Source organism: Alligator mississippiensis, chromosome 3 (assembly GCF_030867095.1).
Source record: "Alligator mississippiensis isolate rAllMis1 chromosome 3, rAllMis1, whole genome shotgun sequence".
In the NCBI taxonomy this organism is placed as follows: domain Eukaryota; kingdom Metazoa; phylum Chordata; order Crocodylia; family Alligatoridae; genus Alligator; species Alligator mississippiensis.
In genome coordinates this window covers 34,311,347-34,329,485 of record NC_081826.1, presented here as the reverse complement: position 1 = coordinate 34,329,485, position 18,139 = coordinate 34,311,347, and the positions used below count along the sequence as shown (strand labels likewise).

The 18,139-nt window shown below is 41.3% G+C and overlaps 1 protein-coding gene across 2 annotated transcripts in view; it reads left to right on the top strand.

Annotated features, from left to right (window-relative positions):
- Nucleotides 1-7,045, top strand: part of ZFPM2 (zinc finger protein, FOG family member 2) — a 438,050-nt gene extending 431,005 nt beyond the window's left edge. For both annotated transcript variants that reach the window (XM_059723815.1, XM_059723814.1), the window contains 2 exons: nt 1,272-1,496; nt 3,562-7,045. In XM_059723815.1, coding sequence (XP_059579798.1) covers nt 1,272-1,496; nt 3,562-6,053 — 2,717 coding nt within the window. In that variant the 3' untranslated portion in view covers nt 6,054-7,045. The remainder of the gene's footprint in view (nt 1-1,271; nt 1,497-3,561) is intronic.
- Nucleotides 7,046-18,139: the final 11,094 nt, after the last annotated feature.

Below are 18,139 nucleotides of genomic sequence, written 5' to 3'. Positions count from 1 at the left end.
TGTGTTTTTGGAGTCAGTCTTTAAAGCAGTATCTCTCTGAAAATCAAGTCTAATTAAGCATGTTGTGCCCACAGACTGAGCCTACCAAAATCACTGATCTCTTTTGAAAATGTTAGCCCTAATCTCAGCTTTAAACTATATAGGGCAAAAATCCTAGCTTTATGGAGGTAAATGGGGATTCCATAAGGTCAGAATTTCACCCCAGCCTAACTGCCAACAGTAGGTTCAGCTCACGCCAAGATCAAGTATGTGTTTCGTCTTTCTGAGATATATAAACAGAATGCATATTGTGGAGGTCTTTCTACAAGGAAGTTGAAAACCGAAGGCCCTATCTGCTATGTGTAAACATTAAAGATTCCAAGTCAGTTTTCTTAAGAGCGTAAAGGATTAACTCAGTGTATTTGGTCAAAATAACTTCTCTGTTATTGGGAAACGTGCTGTGCAACCAGTTGGTTGCTGGCTTCCAATCAGTAGTGGTTCTACTTCAGCGATGCCGCATATTGCATACTGCAGAATCCATTGGGATGACAGGCAACGCATAATTATAAAATATTATTCCTAGAAATATCTCTTTTGCATGGTAGGAAGTGGAACAATAAGGATTAACCAACAATAAGAGGGCACTGTACATTAGAAAATTTAACTCCTAATATTAGTAATAACAAGAATCCAGGGAACAAAAAAGCATGAGCTTGTGGGTTAGAGTGATAAGTACTGAATTCATGTTTTATGACCACCAGGGACCATTATGATCATCTAGTTTAACTTCATGCCTATCCCAAGCAACAGAATCTTACCTAGTGACACCTTTCCACAGGCTAATAAAATTGTGGTTGAATTAGAGCACACATTTTTCTGTGAGAGCCTGCTGCTCCAAAGCTTGATGCATGTACAAAAAAAAAAAAAAATAAGCACATGATTCTAAGGCATAAATTAATACATTTTTTCATGGTGATATCTTGTATAAGAGGGTAATACTTAAATCTGATATGCATTTCTACCCCAAAAATAGATTTGGGAGTGGTAAAATCTTCTGGAAGTGTATTTATAAAAATTCATTATTTTATTAATTAATTTTACCCTGTTAAACAAAGACATTGTCATTCTTGCTGGATCTCTAACTTGCAGACATCTTAATAAACCCATAGCTGCACTATTTATTAAATAAATATTTATTTAATGGCAAAGTTAAAGGAATTAAGCCTGCTGTGTTAATTGGTTGGAACTGAATGCACTGTGGCTAACCTGCACCTGGTTATATTTGCTCATAGAGGATATATTCCCATGCAAATCCTGTGGCATTTGGTATCGAAGTGAGCGGAATTTGCAGGCCCATCTCATGTACTACTGCAGTGGGAGGCAAAGAGAGGGGACACAGCTGTCAGAGGAAAATGAAGATAGTGCTCATCAGATATCCAGTATCTGCCCCTTTCCACAGTGCACCAAAAGTTTTTCTAATGCAAGAGCGCTGGAAATTCACCTAAATTCTCACAGTGGTAAGTGTCATACATTCCCCTCTAAATCTAGCTATTCCTTAAATATTAACCACTACAATCTTCATCATCTTCAGTGAATTTTTACACTTAAAAAAGTATTTCAAGAGCAGGAAGTACACTGTGTACTCTTGAAATGTCTTTCCTTTCTGGCTTATGTTATAGTCCATATATTTCTCATCTACCTGTGTCACTGTTCTAACCTACTAGTACTGCCTTTTCTGAACCCTGGATTTACAGAAATCCAAGTCACTGTTTGTTCATTGGTCTGGATTAGAATCATAGAGCTGGGAGAGACCTAGAAGGTCATCCTGTCCAACCCCTGCCCACATACAGTCTTTAAATTGCTTAAAGTATTTAAGCAGTTGTCACTTGGCCCTTTGACGGGTTTAGTTAGTTAAAGTGTAAGGTAGGAATTCAGAATATCTGTAGTGTTATGCCAACTGACTATCACCATACTCTTGGTCCATGCCACAATCTCCAAACCTTAGTTTCTCTTCTTATAACATGGGGATATTACTTCTCCATTTGTAGAAGGAGCAGCTCAGACATCTGTAATTAGAAAGGTGAAATCTAGCAGGGAAAAATGATCCACTTTAAAGCTCCTGTGCATGTTCTGTTAAAATTTTGTTTGATCTGTACAAGTTATTACTTTGGGAAAATCATAAGTAGTAAATACACAGAATGCTCATTTTTGGATTTCCTGCAAAACCTACAAAGTTTTTTGTTTAAGTAAGGCTGCACTGTCAGGCAGGAGTGAGTAACTTGGCTGTCTAGTGAAGGCAGCAGTTACTTGTGTCTGGGTAGGTGACTCATATACTCCAGGACTCCCAGTGGATCTCGTTAGTCTTGTGGAGGTTAGAAAGGGATTATCTACATTTTACAGTTTCACAGGAGGAAGACCTGGTCTAATGCAGCTTAGGTACTGAGTTGCACCTGGGGTTTTCAGAAGAGGCCTGCATTTGAGGACTGCAGGAGGTCATATCCTGGAAAAACCCCACATATATGATTACCATATAGCAACCTGACCAACACAAAGCTTGAAGCAGTGCCCTCCATTTCTGAAAGTATGAGTCTCTATAGCCCAAATTAAAATGTCACCACAGAGCTCTTAGGGCACCTATACATGCACAAGGAGGCTATTCTGACACACTGTAATTACAGCGCAACGGAGCAGACTTGATTAATCGAGTCTGCTGGAGTGTGGTTATTACCACAATCTGGCAGATTCCACCATCACATGTATCAGCCTCTCTGTACTGAAAAATGGCAGCAAGGGCACTTTAACTAAAGCTTGTTCGAAGTGTTGTTGGAACTTTCAGCTTCAGGACACACTTAATCACATTTACATTCTCACCAAAGATAGGTTCAAAGATGCTACTGTTCTCATACTGCTTTTGATTGGAGGTTTTCTTTCCCAGATAAGCAGTTGACCTCATGCAAGCAGGCAATTGGCCATCAGTGGTGCAAATCGCTAGACATGTGTTGCTGCCTGCTTTCTGTTTCTGACTTACTGCTCCTCATTCAGTCTGAGGCCTGTGTCACATGGACACCCTTATGTTCAAAGAACAGAAAATATGTACCTCTGAGCTTCTTGAAGTCTGTATCTATATCCTTGTGTATTTTGGGATTTCATAACCTAGTCCTGCTTTATGGAACACTGTTTTCTTCCAAGCTGAAACTGTCATTTCTAAACCTGAATTATAGAAGGTTCAGTCTATTTTTATCCCTTCCCTGTTTTTGCCTTCATTAATTGGGGCATTCTTGAGTGCTTTCCATTTCTTATTTGAAATGATGAACTCAATATAGAAATGGAACCATTTTGGAGTATATATAGTCAGAGTGGATCACTTTAAGAACCTTTTTTATAACAGAGTGGAGAAAGATTTTGAACCGATTCATCCATTAACAGAGTTGGTAAAAATGTACATACATTTTCACTAGAAGAAACTGATTTGTTCCCATATGTGTCTCGGTGTGGTTGGTTGGTTTTTTGGGTTTTTTTGTGGTATGCTTTATGAGGGGAAAGTGATCACTTTAATTGTTGTTTTATTTATCTTTTCAACAGGAGTAAAAATGGAAGAATTTCTCCCACCTGGTGCAAGTTTGAAATGCACAGTTTGTACCTACACTGCAGATTCAGTGATTAACTTTCATCAGCACCTGTTCTCACATCTTACTCAAGCTGCCTTTAGATGCAATCATTGCCATTTTGGCTTCCAAACTCAGAGAGAGCTGCTGCAGCACCAGGAGCTACACATCTCTGGCAACAAGCTACAGCGAGAAAGTGACATTGAACACTCTCCAAGTGGTAATGAAGAAACTTTACAACCAGCAACAGACCTGTTGAACAGAAATGAAGTTCCCCCAAGCCAAAAGACAATGCAAACTAAAGATGCAAGTTCTGACACTGAGCTTGACAAATGTGAAAAAAAGACTCCGCTTTTCCTTGCAAACCAGAGGCCAGAAGCACAGCCTGTAACAAATAAACAGAGCTTTTCATATACTAAAATAAAATCTGAACCATCTAGCCCAAGACTTGCTTCATCCCCAGTTCAGCCTAATATTGGCCCTTCTTTCCCAATGGGACCTTTTCTTTCTCAGTTTGCTTTTCCCCAGGATATCACAGTGGTTCCTCAGGCTTCAGAGATCTTAGCCAAAATGTCTGAACTGGTCCATCGAAGACTGAGGCATGGAAGTAGCAATTATCCTCCTGTTATTTACAGTCCATTGATGCCAAAAGGGGCTACCTGTTTTGAATGTAACATAACATTCAATAATTTGGACAACTATTTAGTACACAAAAAACATTACTGCAGCAGCCGATGGCAGCAGATGGCAAAGTCACCAGATTTTTCCAGTGTTTCTGAAAAAATGCCAGAGGCTGTAAGTCCCAACAATGGTCAAAGCTCTCTAAATATTCTAAGCACTACTCCTCACACTTCTGACCCAGAGAATCAGCTTCTGCAGACATCTTGCATAAACTCCTCTAATGTTTTAGATTTGATTGGGCCAAATAGTAAAGGTCATGAAAAAGATTTTTCAGCCCAGGCTAAGAAGCTGGCAACTGCAAGCAATAGTGATGAGAAGATGAATGGAAAACCTTCTGATGTGAAAAACCCCAGTACTCCATTAGTAGATGGGGAAAGTGATCCGAATAAGACCACATGTGAAGCCTGTAATATTACTTTCAGCAGACATGAAACATACATGGTCCACAAACAGTATTATTGTGCTACGCGCCATGATCCTCCACTGAAGAGATCTGCTTCCAGCAAAGTGCCTGCCATGCAGAGAACAATGCGTACACGTAAACGAAGGAAGATGTATGAGATGTGCCTACCAGAGCAAGAGCAAAGGCCACCACTGGTTCAGCAGAGGTTTCTTGAAGTGGCTAATCTTGGAAACCCTTGTACATCTACTCAAGAATCAGCAGAAAGTCTCGGAGAATGTTACCATCCAAGGTGTGATATCTTTCCAGGAATAGTCTCAAAGCATCTTGAAACTTCTCTGTCCATTAACAAATGTGTTCCAGTTTCAAAGTGTGACACTTCACACTCCACAGTTTCTTGCCTAGAGATGGATGTCCCAATTGATCTCAGCAAAAAATGTTTATCACAGTCAGAGAGGACATCCACTTCTCCCAAAAGGCTGCTGGACTACCATGAATGTACAGTATGCAAGATCAGTTTTAACAAGGTAGAGAACTACCTGGCCCATAAGCAAAATTTTTGCCCTGTCACTGCACATCAGCGCAGTGACATGGGACAGCTTGAGAGCAAAGTGTTTCAAAACCCAGAAAGTGAGCGAAATAGCCCTGATGTCAGTTATGAAAGAAGCATAATCAAATGTGAGAAAAATGGAAATTCTAAACAATCCTCTCCCAATGGAAACTTGTTTTCGACCCACTTAGCAACTCTTCAAGGACTTAAAGTCTTTAGTGAAGCAGCCCAGCTTATTGCTACAAAAGAAGAAAACAAACATTTGTTTCTTCCACAATGCCTTTACCCTGGAGCAATAAAGAAAGCTAAAGGAGCAGATCAGCTTTCCCCATACTATGGAATAAAGCCAAGCGATTATATTTCTGGTTCTCTTGTCATTCATAACACTGATATAGATCAAAGCACAAATACAGAAAGTGAATCTCCTAAAGGCCAAACACCTTCAAATGGGTGTGCTGTGCAGAAGAAAGAGTCTCTTCCACTATTGCCAAAAAACAGAGGCATGGTAATAGTTAATGGTGGACTAAAACAGGAGGAACGGCCTGCAACCAATCCACAGCAAGAGAACATTTCCCAGAATCCTCAACATGAAGATGGGCACAAGTCTCCATCTTGGATATCTGAGAATCCTTTAGCCACAAATGAAAATGTCTCTCCAGCCATTCCTACAGCAGAGGAACAGTTGTCTAGTATAGCAAAAGGTGTGAATGGTTCTACCCAGGCCCCAACCAGTGGGAAATATTGCCGACTGTGTGACATCCAGTTCAACAACCTTTCAAACTTTATAACTCACAAGAAGTTTTATTGCTCGTCACATGCAGCAGAACACGTCAAATGAAACAATCGGTCAGTCACCTTTGGTACCCGTGTTTAGCATATTGTTCCACACCGTCTAAAAAAAGCTATTTGAATTACATCTGGACAATCAGGATATAATTCATTATTGCTGAGTTGAAGACTTAAAGGTGTAATTTCATTACAGTCCATTAGTAAAGTGTATTATTGGTGCCATTTTCAAAAATATTAATTTATTTTACCAGCAGTATTCATAGCTGTAGTTATGTTATTTTTTATTTAAAAACTTTATATTAAAGTCATTTGTAATGTTATTGTATAGTTATTGTGTAGCACATATGGTTTGCACTGTATAGTAGATTTTAAAGAAAATAGTCACAAACAATACAGAAAAGCATTTTAGAAATAGCTTCAAAAGCACTTGTGTATCCTGATTTTTTTTCTTATATGCCGTTGCAGATATATGTATATGCTAAAATATAACTTGCAAAAAAGTTTCAACTATGCTGTAAAGTTCGCCTTAAAATTTCAATTTTTTTGAACAATTGGGCTCAATTTGCACTTTATATTTTAGCAGATACAGTACCTTAGTCATTAGGCTTTGCATTTGTATGTAGCAATATGTTTCTGTCCACTTTCTTAATCTGAAACGTACGTTAACTGAAGATGGCAAATTTTTTCTTGTATAGTACTTGTATTTTCTTTTGCTGATGCATCTCTGTCTCAGTTTTTAAACCTTTGCTGTTAAATGCAATACTTTATAAAGAATGAACAAAATTACTGGAAGCAGTATTGTAAGTAATGAGGTCATATCAATCAGTTTTATCTTTTGAAAGGCACAGTCTAAAACAAAACCCTAAACTCAATGCTGCAAGTATGAATCTAATTCATATATAAGATATATTTAAATATAAGAGTAGCAATACTGCAACTGGTGATCACAAAGATAATGTTCTACTTCTGATAGAAATAATTTCTCAACAAATGTTGTTACTATGCATGTATATGGATGGAATAAAATTCCAGATCATTGGAGATGTTTGGCAGTAATTTTTTGTTTGTATGTTTGCTTGTTTTTGTTTTGCAAAGGGGTTAACACCTGAAAATCGAGGAAGAAGTTGGGATCATTCTGGCATTGTACATTTGGCAATGGAAGAAAACACCTCATTAAACAGTTTAAAAGGAAAGAATAAAAAGATTGAAGTCTGTAGTAGCAGATGTAAAAACCAAGAAGGTTTTTAGAACTAAGGAAGACACAGTTCACTGAGGAACCAAGGCTCTATTTAACACATTGCAGCTGATGAAGCTATGCTGTTTTGCACCAGCTGATAATGTGGCTCTCTATTTTTTATCTCATTAACTGCCCTAAGAAAACAAAGTAGTAGCATTTTTGTTCAAATAAATAGCAACATGCTCTCATTGCTAACTTTTTATTTTAAAAACTACCCAGTCAAGATTAATACACAATAACCACTATTCAGGAATGGACATTTGAAATGAAATGTTAGCACAGTGCACAAACAGTTAACATCCTGAATTCCAAATCATGCACTGCTTTCATGCAAATTTAATGTGATTAAAAATGAATTATTGGTGCATTTTTAACATATACATTTGAACATATCATATAAATAAGCTAGTTTATTTTCTAGTCAACGTAAGAACAAGGTGTGACTGCCCAAAGTGAGAAAATTCAATAGCTTCATCCATTTAGGAATGTCCTGTTACATTTGGAAATCAAGCAAGCTATATGACCTACTATAATTGTTTAAGACTGAAATGGAAACCCCACATAGCAGAATGTGGGATTTTGGAAATGTGTCTACCATCTGCATTTTTACAAAGCATCCTACAGTCTTTTAACAGGAAAGAATCCTGGTAAACCTGTTGGGATGTTTCCTTGGCTCCTTATATCAGGGTTGAATTCATCCATTGGTGTGAGAGTGGACAAGTATGTATGACTCACAAAGCTAAAATACAAAGAGTTCAGAAATCAGTTGGTCCACTAAAAGAAGAAATAATTAACAATGCTGGCTGAGTGATTACCAAGACATTAAGGCTAGTTTGTCAAAAATTCTCAGCACTGGCCTACCTCTACTACATAAAACTCAATGGGAATTTCACATGAATATTTCAGTGGAACCAAACTTAAGCCAACATTGAGCTTGCATGAAAATCCCTTCCTTAGTTTTTTTTGTTTTTTTTTTTCCAGGAAGCAGCTTACAATTGAGGAACAGGGTCAGGTATTCAAGGAGAATAAATAATAAAATTAAGTGGTTGCTGTTATAATTTAGTATTTGCCTAAGCATTTGCACACTGGCATACCTAAAATTCTGCTGTATGTCAAATTCTTAAGGTAACTGGTGATAAAATCTGCTTTGTTCAGTGGCAACCACTGTTTTGAAAGCTGTCCATCCGCACAACAGTGATTTATAGGATGAAAGAATAAACCTGGCTTGAATTACTGCCCAAATATGTTCATTCTGAAAAAGTCTACTTAGAAATTAATGTTTGTTGTTTGAAAGATAGGCCAATATTTATATATCATATGATATAAGTTAAGCATATAATGTAAGTTGGTCAGTGAATCAAATGTTTAAAGCACTTCAGAATTTTGTGTATGCTCTAATTTATATGACAGGGTAAGAAAGGAACAGAGCAGGGAAAAGGGAGTGTAACAAGCTAAGTCAAGTCATAAGGCAAAATCTCAAGCATCATACAGGTGACATTACCAGAACTGAAACCCTGCTGTGTACAACCTGCAGTGGATGTAAGTTCAAGCAGCAAGATGCAGTTTTATTATCTTTTTGTTCTTCTAGTCCATCTGTTGCAGTTTAAATCTGCAAAGATAAGCTTAGTGGCATTTTCCACCATATAACTGAGTTTTTCATTGGCCAGCCATAGTTTTCCTTGTATAATACACCCATATACACATTCTGTCTGCTTCCCAAGCACCCAGTAAGCTCATGAATTTTGCACTGATGTAATTTCATTAAGTTCAATGAAGCAACTTCTAGTACTGAGGGGTGAGAGGGAGTGTAGAAACAATCTCTTGGGCTTTACACTTGTTTCCTAGAGAATGCCAAACTAATGACACCACTAGGCAAATAGTAATACAAATTACTAATCAGTTAGAAAATAAATCCAGTGCATTTAATTGTGCACATCTAATCCACATCTAATCGACTGCATCTTCCTATCACTTTTCCCTTCTCCTCTTTCTGTTCCTCTAATGTGTTTGATGCATCAATTTGCTGTCTCTTTTTCAATGAGATTATAGGCTCTTTGGATGTTCCTTATATTTTCCAGAATGTTTTACGACATGACGTAACTGTGTTTGGTGTCTCAAAATACAACACTTACAGAAATACCATAGAATATTGTATAATATGCCACTTAAGCCTGTTTTTTGATCAAACGACAATGGGTATTTATACACATGCTCTGGGAGTGGGGAGGGGAGCACTTTAATTAGAGCCTTCTTGAGAGTGGCTGTAATTAAAGCGCCCAGAGTGAGATGTATATCAGTGTCCCTGCACTGAAAAATGGTGGTGGGGGCACTTTAACTAAAGTTCATTGAATTACCTTTAGTTAAAGTGTCCCCACCACCATTTTTCAGTGCGGGGATGTTGATACATGTGATGCTGGAGTCTGCTGGAGCCACAGTAATTATCAGGCTCCAGTAGACTCAATTGATGAGTCTGCTCCAATGAGCAATAATTACAGTGCATCAGAGGAGCCTCCCTGTACATGTATAGTAGGGCTGTGTGAAGCTTTGGTTGCTGATTTGATTTAGTGGAGATTTGCCCAATTCAGTGGCCGAATCAAATCAGAAGACCCTTTAATCTCTCCGAATAAAATTGGAACCCTCCAAAATTGATTCGGAGAGATTTGGAGCGATTCTATGATTTGGACATAGACACAGCTTTAAATGTTTTTTCTACATACTTCAGGGTACCAGGTAGCTCATCAATGCTTAGATGGTGGGGCAGATGGAGCGTCCCACAGGAGCACGGGGGAGTCCCCAGCGCACTCGGTGGCGGACCTGAAAGTGGACCAGAAGCACTTCTGGTCCACTTCCAGGTGTCCTGCAGAGCATGCGGGGGGGCCCTCCTCCCCACCCCCTGGCTCAGCACCTGGTTCCTCCTGGGCACCCAGGGCCCCCCATGGCTGACCACCAAGCCAGGAGGCGTCCAGGACAGAGTCCTCCACATGCTCAGCAGTGGCCCTGAAGTGAACCGGAAGTAGTTCTGGTCCACATCCGGGTCTGCCACCAAGCATGCAGGGGGGTCCCCCCATGCTCCTGTGGGATGCTCCATCCTCTCCACCATTGCAGCATTCACGAGCCGCACCTGGTACCTCGAGGTATGTAGAAAAAACATTTAAAGCTGTGTCTATGGCCGAATTGCTGATTCTCCAAATCAGAATCAAATCTTCAGATTCGGATTCAGCTGAATAGAATTGGAACAGTGATCCAAATCAACTAATCGAATCACTGTCCCCGATTTGGGCCAAATCTGAAGCTGAATAGAATATGGCCTGTTCTGAACACCCCTAATGTATAGGCACCCTATTTCTTCCTGCAAATTCTGCCCATGGATTTTTTTTCTTTAGAAAAATATTTTGAACTATTTCTCACAACTTATCTGTTAAAAGTTGGCCTTTTATTACTACTTGTGGGTACTTGCAGATTTGTTCATTATTTATCTAAAACAATCAATGATATAGTGACTGCTCCTCTAAATATCTAATATTTGAAATTCATCATAACATCTGTCACTTCACTTACATGGGGTGGTTTCCATTCTCTGGTTGAGTACCCTAATGTTTGAGAGAGAAAGCAGAGAGCATGTAAGGGATAGAGGAAGATAAGCAGGCCTAGACAACCATAAGGTATGTAACATCTTTTCCGATCCGGTATTGAAAAAGAAAAAAAAAAGGCCATATATGAAGACTGTATTTAAAAAGAGCTAGTTGCTTCCTGACGTTAAGAATGAAAAATATACAAGATTGATTCACTTGCTGTCTGGCAGATTTTGCATTCAATTTTTGTCACTTTCAGGAAAGCATTTGTATATGAAGTTACATATATAGTCTTAAGTGCAAAGGTTCAGCCAGTTACTTGTCTAGCTCATGTATATTTGACCACATTCCATAAGTCTAGCTTTGGAATATTGCTGTTAAATTCCCATCCATATATCACAATACACACAATTTCATGTATCTGTTATGTGCATGGATTAAATCTTCTGGTCTGAATGTGGTGTCACAACATTTGACAGTACGTTCACTAGTGCTTCACCACGGCTGTAAATCATGTGTTCATGCCTAATCCCAGCAATAAAGGACACTGTCACAGAACCATATCTGTTTCTGTGTATTAACTGTATTTGTACTGGCATCGGGGCTCTGGTGTCTTTTTCACACTACCACTGAAAGGTACGTACGTATAGGCATTAAACCATATTACTCATATTCTTTCATCTTAAGTATTGAATTTACTAGTTTTCCATTTTTTTTGCATCTATCATCTTGACTACACTCATCATCCTATACAATCCATGCTAATTTAGTAGCCATATATGTGTGCTTAATCCAAGAGGCTGCTGCCATACTGCTGTGTTAGGTGACTGATTATTTTACAAGGCATGCCATACATGCAGGGAAAAAAGAGTGGGAAGGCTGAAAGAGAAATGGGAGAAGGGTGTGGACATTGTAAGTATCAGTATTGGCAGAGCATGGTATTTAGAAATGAAGATTTGTTAAGAAAAATGCTCAAGGTGTACATGGAGATCTGTAAAGTCTTGAAAAAATGATCAATTTAAATGTGGTGTTGTGGGGAGAAGGACAAGATAAAAGGAAGAATTGTAGTATGATTTGCTTGCCATTGGATGAGGAAGATGGATAAAGAATAGCAGCATTTGGAGCAGGCTGGTGGATGGGATTTGAAGATCAAGGGCTGGACAGCAGGAAGTTGAAGTACCTAAAAATGATCAACACCACAGGCATATCCTCATGCATATTCCTGGAGACCCAAGACCTTCCCACAGACCAGTGAGGAAAACATTAAAAAGGATTAACAATACTGTCAGGATCACTCCCAAATACCAAAAGCTTTTCATGTGCAAAGGAACTGGCACTTGAAAAAAAGGAATAACAGAGGGTTCTGTCTTCTAAAACTCAACAAAAGCAGGAGTGCTGAGCTGCCCAAAACTAGTAACAAACAAGGCATCATAGAACAAGTCCATTTTCTATATCAGCTAGTAAAGAGATGATTCTGACAACAAAAGATGCTACTAAAGTTAGACTTGTCTTGCAGCTGAGGTAAGTGATATCAGTAGTCCTTTTATCTGAAGCCTTCTTCAAGTATAATTACCCTCACCTTGGCCATTATTAAGGTTTCAACCCAACACCTTAATCACTATAGCAAAACCATTTCACACAGGAATTCAGTAACAGTCCATGCCCTACACTCTGTGTGTGTGTGTGTGTGTGTGTGAGAGAGAGAGAGAGAGAGAGCGCACATGTTCTCCCAGGCTAAGCTCCAAAGAGACACATAAGTGGATTTAAAATGCTGAACTCCAAGAAGTGACCCAGAAAACCTCTGTTTGAACAAATACAAAACTTTCTCTTTTATTTTGGATCATAGAAATAGACCTAACAGTTGTTTTCAGACACACAGGAATATGTATGTGGTTTGTGGTACCGCAAACATCTTTGTGGCACCAGAAACTGTAAGCAAGGAATGTTAAAACGTGCCCTACACAGGAAATTTGCAGCACGGGGCCAAAGTTTGCTACAGGGAAATCCCACTAGCAAAAAATTCCCAGGGAAAAAAAGTGGCATGGTGTATGCAACAGGAACATGCACCAGAAGATACGGAGGCTCAGTCCTCCAGGGAGACAATCTGGCTGCCAGCTGGAGTGTCTCCATTCTTGCAGTTGTGCCTTGGCTCCTCCAGCATGCCAGGAGCTGGGAGGAGCTGAGCAATGGCAGTTTGCCCAAAGCGGGACAATTTGTCCCTCACCAAATTGCATGTGCAGGAGCGTGCACTGCAGCAAAAAGTAGCAGCACAGATTTGTGCCACTACTATTTTTGCTGCTGCAAGCACATGCCCCTGCACATCTGGATGTGGCCATGAGGTCTAACTCCAGCTCTACTGAAATGCGAATACAAGGCAGGCTGGCACCAAAAGTCTGCCTAGGACAATGTAGTAGTTGTGATAAAAAACATCTATTGCACAGTGGCAACATTGAGTTCAGCACAGAATGCAACAGCTACGGTTGCTGTCACTCAAAAACAACACTTTGGCATTCTACCACCCACTTCTTATGTAATAGTTCAATGGTAAGAGAATGCCTTGGGTTCAAGACTTTCTTATCTTCCAAAAGATTTCCCTAATCACCAGCCAACAGCATACTCCCTGAGTAGTTTACAAAATTTACCTTAAAGACTAATTGGATAAAAATCTGAAAGTCTTAAGAGTAAGGCACACAACGCCATCCCACTGAATGCCCTAACCACTGAGATATAATGTCATGTTCTATCTTGCTTGCTTTTCTTCTGGCTCCATGGGTTGCACTTTTGGCTGCATAATGACCCAGCTTTAACAGAAGAAGTAGAGGGAGTTCCCTTGCTCAGACTGTTTCATAGTTTGGTGGCTAGGGCACTCTTCTGAGAAGTGGGAAATGTGGGATGAACCCTCTCAGTCTGAGGAAGACAACAGCTCTGGCTGTTATATATAAGATGACTACCATCCATACCTATATGTCAGACACCTTCCCTCCAAGGAGGACCAGATAGTTCTGTTGCTAGCACCCAAGTTCTGAAGAGGAACAGTGGGTCTGACACACATCCCTGTACTTATCATTTCCTTTTGGCTTGCTCTAGGCTGCTCACTGCTCAAGTTCAGCTCTTCTGAATCAACTTTTACAGGTGTCTAATTCTGTTTTCCTGAATCCCCTTACTAGGGTCAACACCTAATTTTAATCATTGAAATGCTGAAGCTGGAGACACTAAAATGCTTCTCTTCTGTTGACCTAGTTGCAGATCTGGAGTGATCAGAAAAGCCCTTTGGCCCATCTGTTATGTGTGCATATACTTAAAAGAATAACAGTCCCTGTTCCATGACTGGGGATCTTAGGCATTTCTGTAATACAAATTGGAATAAGTAAGCTAGTTCCTGAAGAACTGTTTGTGAATTGGCATTTATATGAAGAAGAGTTCTTTCAAATATTTGGGTAGATGGGTAAAGAAAAAAATGATTGGATAGAATTGCCATTTGGAGTGTGCAAACATTTTCCCACATAATTTTTCCCACAATTTACTTTGCTCTAGAAGTTGCATTAAAGATTCTTCCGATCCAGAGGCATAACAACAACCTGGGGCCACTGCCATACGCTGGGGTAGCAGCAGATAACAGAACGAGGAGCAACCGTCTCACGTTTCAGCAGGGGAAGTTTAGGTTAGAATGTTGGCATTTTGTCCAAAGAAGCAAACATTATTTCTGATTATTTGATATTTTCAATCTAGTGTTAATTCTGACAAAGCCACCCCACAAGAGAAAAAAAACTGTGGAACATTTATAGGCTCAAAAATGTATCAAGTCCCCACACACACCTTTGGTTCCAGAAGGAGTTGGGGGTTGGGGAAGGGAGGCAGACTGGGAAGGGCTAGTGCCTGATTTAGCTCACCTGTCCTACTTTAGGATTACTGGGGAGCCCTAATGCAGGAATGTGTGCACATGCCACAGCCCTTCCCAGTTTGGCTGTGCAGCAGGTGCATGAGGCAGTTTTACCAGGATGTAGCAGCACCTAGCTGAGAAGCACTGAGGTAAGTTGTGGTAGCATCAACAGTGATGGTCAACGAGGAATGCTGCCACATTTCAAAAAGTGGTGGAGGGGTGTCCTGACTCTGAAAAGGTTGAGAACAACTGGCCTAATAACGCTTGACACTAATTATCAGTCTTTATGAAAGTCTTAGCATGGAGCTGAGATTGAAATGATTTAACTAGGCTGTTTCCCTAATGGTAGTTGCTCCCGAATGGGATTGAAGCATACCTTGTGAAAGTGGCCAGGTATTTTCACACACTCCCCACTAAAAGTGTAATAGCAATTCCTATATTTGGGAAAACACATGGCCTGTTTCCTCTTAATGCCTTTAAGGATACATATCGAGCCAAAACACAATGAACACACCTGACCTCCACCTCTCCTCATACAGCTGGAAGAAGTAAAGTGATGATGTAGCACATGTATTCTACCTATATCCAGGGAATCTCAGGAACGGATAACTAATTAATATCACATTCACAGTAAGTCACGTTCACAGACCTGTTCCATTTTCAACCAAATGGGATTATTTTACATTACAATTTAGCAGTTTTCCATCTCCCAGAATGCCCTTTTGTTGTCTCAGCATTTTGTGTAAAGGTTTATAAGGACTAACCTATTACCCCAAGCTTTGGAAATTTTAATTAATCTAATGGCCAACATCATACTGATTTTAAAGTTTTATTGATCTTCATCAAAAGTTTTCATGGCTGTCTTCTAAGTCATCCTAGAAGTCACAACATATAACAAGAGGTTGACTAGCTGTGCCTGGTTAATTTCTTAGTTCTTTAAGCAAAGCAAAAATCCTTTAGAAGAGCTGCCTTTCCGACCCCCTTCCTTCATCCTCACCTCCAGAAGTAGAATGGACAGGCCATTGGGGAAGAGGAAAAAACAGGAAAACCTGACAGATTCCAGTATATCAGGGGAATATTGCAGAGAGGAGGGCCTTTCCTGACTTCTTTGAGCCAAGGGGAAGGATCTGACAGTCACAGTGGGGAGAGTTACCACATCTCAGATTAAGCTCAACTTGGAAAAAGCTGAAGCTGCAAGACTGAGGCCCTTCTGTGACTATAAGGAGGCTGCAAGTAGCAAGTTGACTGTGGGAACTTAAAGAACCTTGAACAAGAACTTAGAGTGACACGCAAAGGAAGAGACTTGTGACTGAAAGAGCAGATGATTTGGAAGTTGGAGCCTGAGACTTGGGAGGAGGATGAAAGGTTGTCTGCTCATTTCAGAAGGAGGAGAAAAGGGAGCAACTGGCAAATTATAAGATGAGAGCACAAAATAGAAGAAAAAGTCCAAAGTGGTGTACTGATTCACTGATTTTACTACAGAGCTCAGAAATGATTTTGCTTGTACAGAAGGGATGGGGGTCAGCATTAATTGGTGCTAGGTTGGGAAGGAATGTCTTATTGTCAGCTTCACCATTTATTTTGGACACCAGCCCTCACTCGATCCTACTTATTTTCTAATTCTCCATAACTGTGTCAGTCTCATTTACCATCTTGGTGTTTTGGTCATTTGAACAGTAATGTTGTAGATCTGACATAAAAGATCCTTTTCACTGTTACAAATGAGTTAAACATTTACAATTATAGCATTATTTGAAATCCAGTCATGGTGAAATTCTGCCCATAGATGCACTAGTACAACACCACTCAGTGAAGTGAAGAGAAGATCAATATACAAGTACCTAGAAGCAGAATTTGATTTTCCCTGGGTGCTTCTACATGAGATCTTTTACTGCACAGTAGAGCAAATTACTGTGCAGTAAACATCACCATCTATGCATGAAGATGCTTACTGTGCAGTAACTTGCTGTACTCTGCAGTTAATTTGCTACCTCCTACCTGGAGCAGTTACTGTGCATTAATGCATGTGTAGACACTGACTGGAAGCAAATTTGCTCCCAGTCAACCCCACCACCAGAGGGCCACCCACAGGCTAGCCTCAGGGCCACAGGCTGGGAGCTTCTCCAGGACCTGGCCCTTAAAAGCCTGTGGGGAGGCCAGAGGCCTGGGCCACCTGCAGCTAGCATTTGACCGCTGCATCACACAGCAGAGGCCTCAGGCCAGATGCAGCAGCCTGACTGGACCTCAGCACAGCATCAGCACCTGCCTGCCTGTCCTGCACTGTGTCCTTGCTCTGGGCACTGCAGGCACCTGCCCAGGCCCAGCAACACCTCGTCTGTCACATGGAGGCCCAGCCAGCCATTGAGGTAGCCACACTGGCATTGTCCCAAACATTATACACTACTTCCCAGGGCCAGGACTGGTCCCAGGAGGAAACTATGAACTCTGTGGCACAGTGGGGTGAGAATGAGGTCCTCAGCCAGTTTGCCCAGAATGGGCACTCCAATGTTACCATGTATGAGGGCCTATCAGGTTGCACGTGGGAGTGTGGGCATGACCGGTCCACGTGCCACTGCTGCATAAAGGTCAAGGGTCAGCAGTCACTGTCACTGATCACAGCCACCAGTTGGGAGTTGCTCACAAGTCCATGCCCTTTATGCAGCAACTGGACAACATCCTCATGACCTGGGACCCTGGCCGAAGCCATGCTGTGTACTCCAGAATGGGCGGTCTGATCACAGATGGCACCCACTGCCGTCCTGGCCCCCAGCCTTGTCCAGCAGCTCCTGCAGCCTGAGCCAGCACTTGCCCTGCCAGCTTTGGTTGCACAGCCCCACCCAGAAGGCCAGGCCAGCACTGGTACTGCTGGCCCTCAGCAGCTCCAACTCCTCCGTGGAGGGGGCCTCTTCCCAGGCAAGCACGTGTTGCACCCCTGCTCCCCAGGACACCACCAGGAGCTGTACATCCTTGTTGCCAGTGGGAACAGACTTGGGCCACCAGGCACACCTGCCACCCAGTAAGCCCCACACTGGGGGGAGGGCACTTCCCACCCCTACTCCTGCTACCCCTCCCCACCTGGCCCAGCCATGCCCCCCTTGGCTCCCAGAGCCCCCACCTGCCCCCCACAAGACACAGGGAGGTGGGAGGGCATGCAAAACTTTATTGAGCAGTCTGTGCCCCCTCAAGCAGGCGGCCTCTCACACATGAAGGAATGTGCCAATGCTAGTGGTGATGTCCTCAGCTGTGGGGGCAGGGATGTGTAGCCACAGGTAGCCCTTCAAGCAGCAGTGGAGGTTGTGGGGCAGGGTGGGCTTGCCCACCACATTATCAAATCTCAGAGTCCTGCATCAGGTTATTAGGTGTGCCTGGGGCACCATGGCAAGCAGTAGCAGGGTGTAGTGGGTCGGGCACCCCTTGGTCCATGCAAACAGCTCCTAATGGCAAAC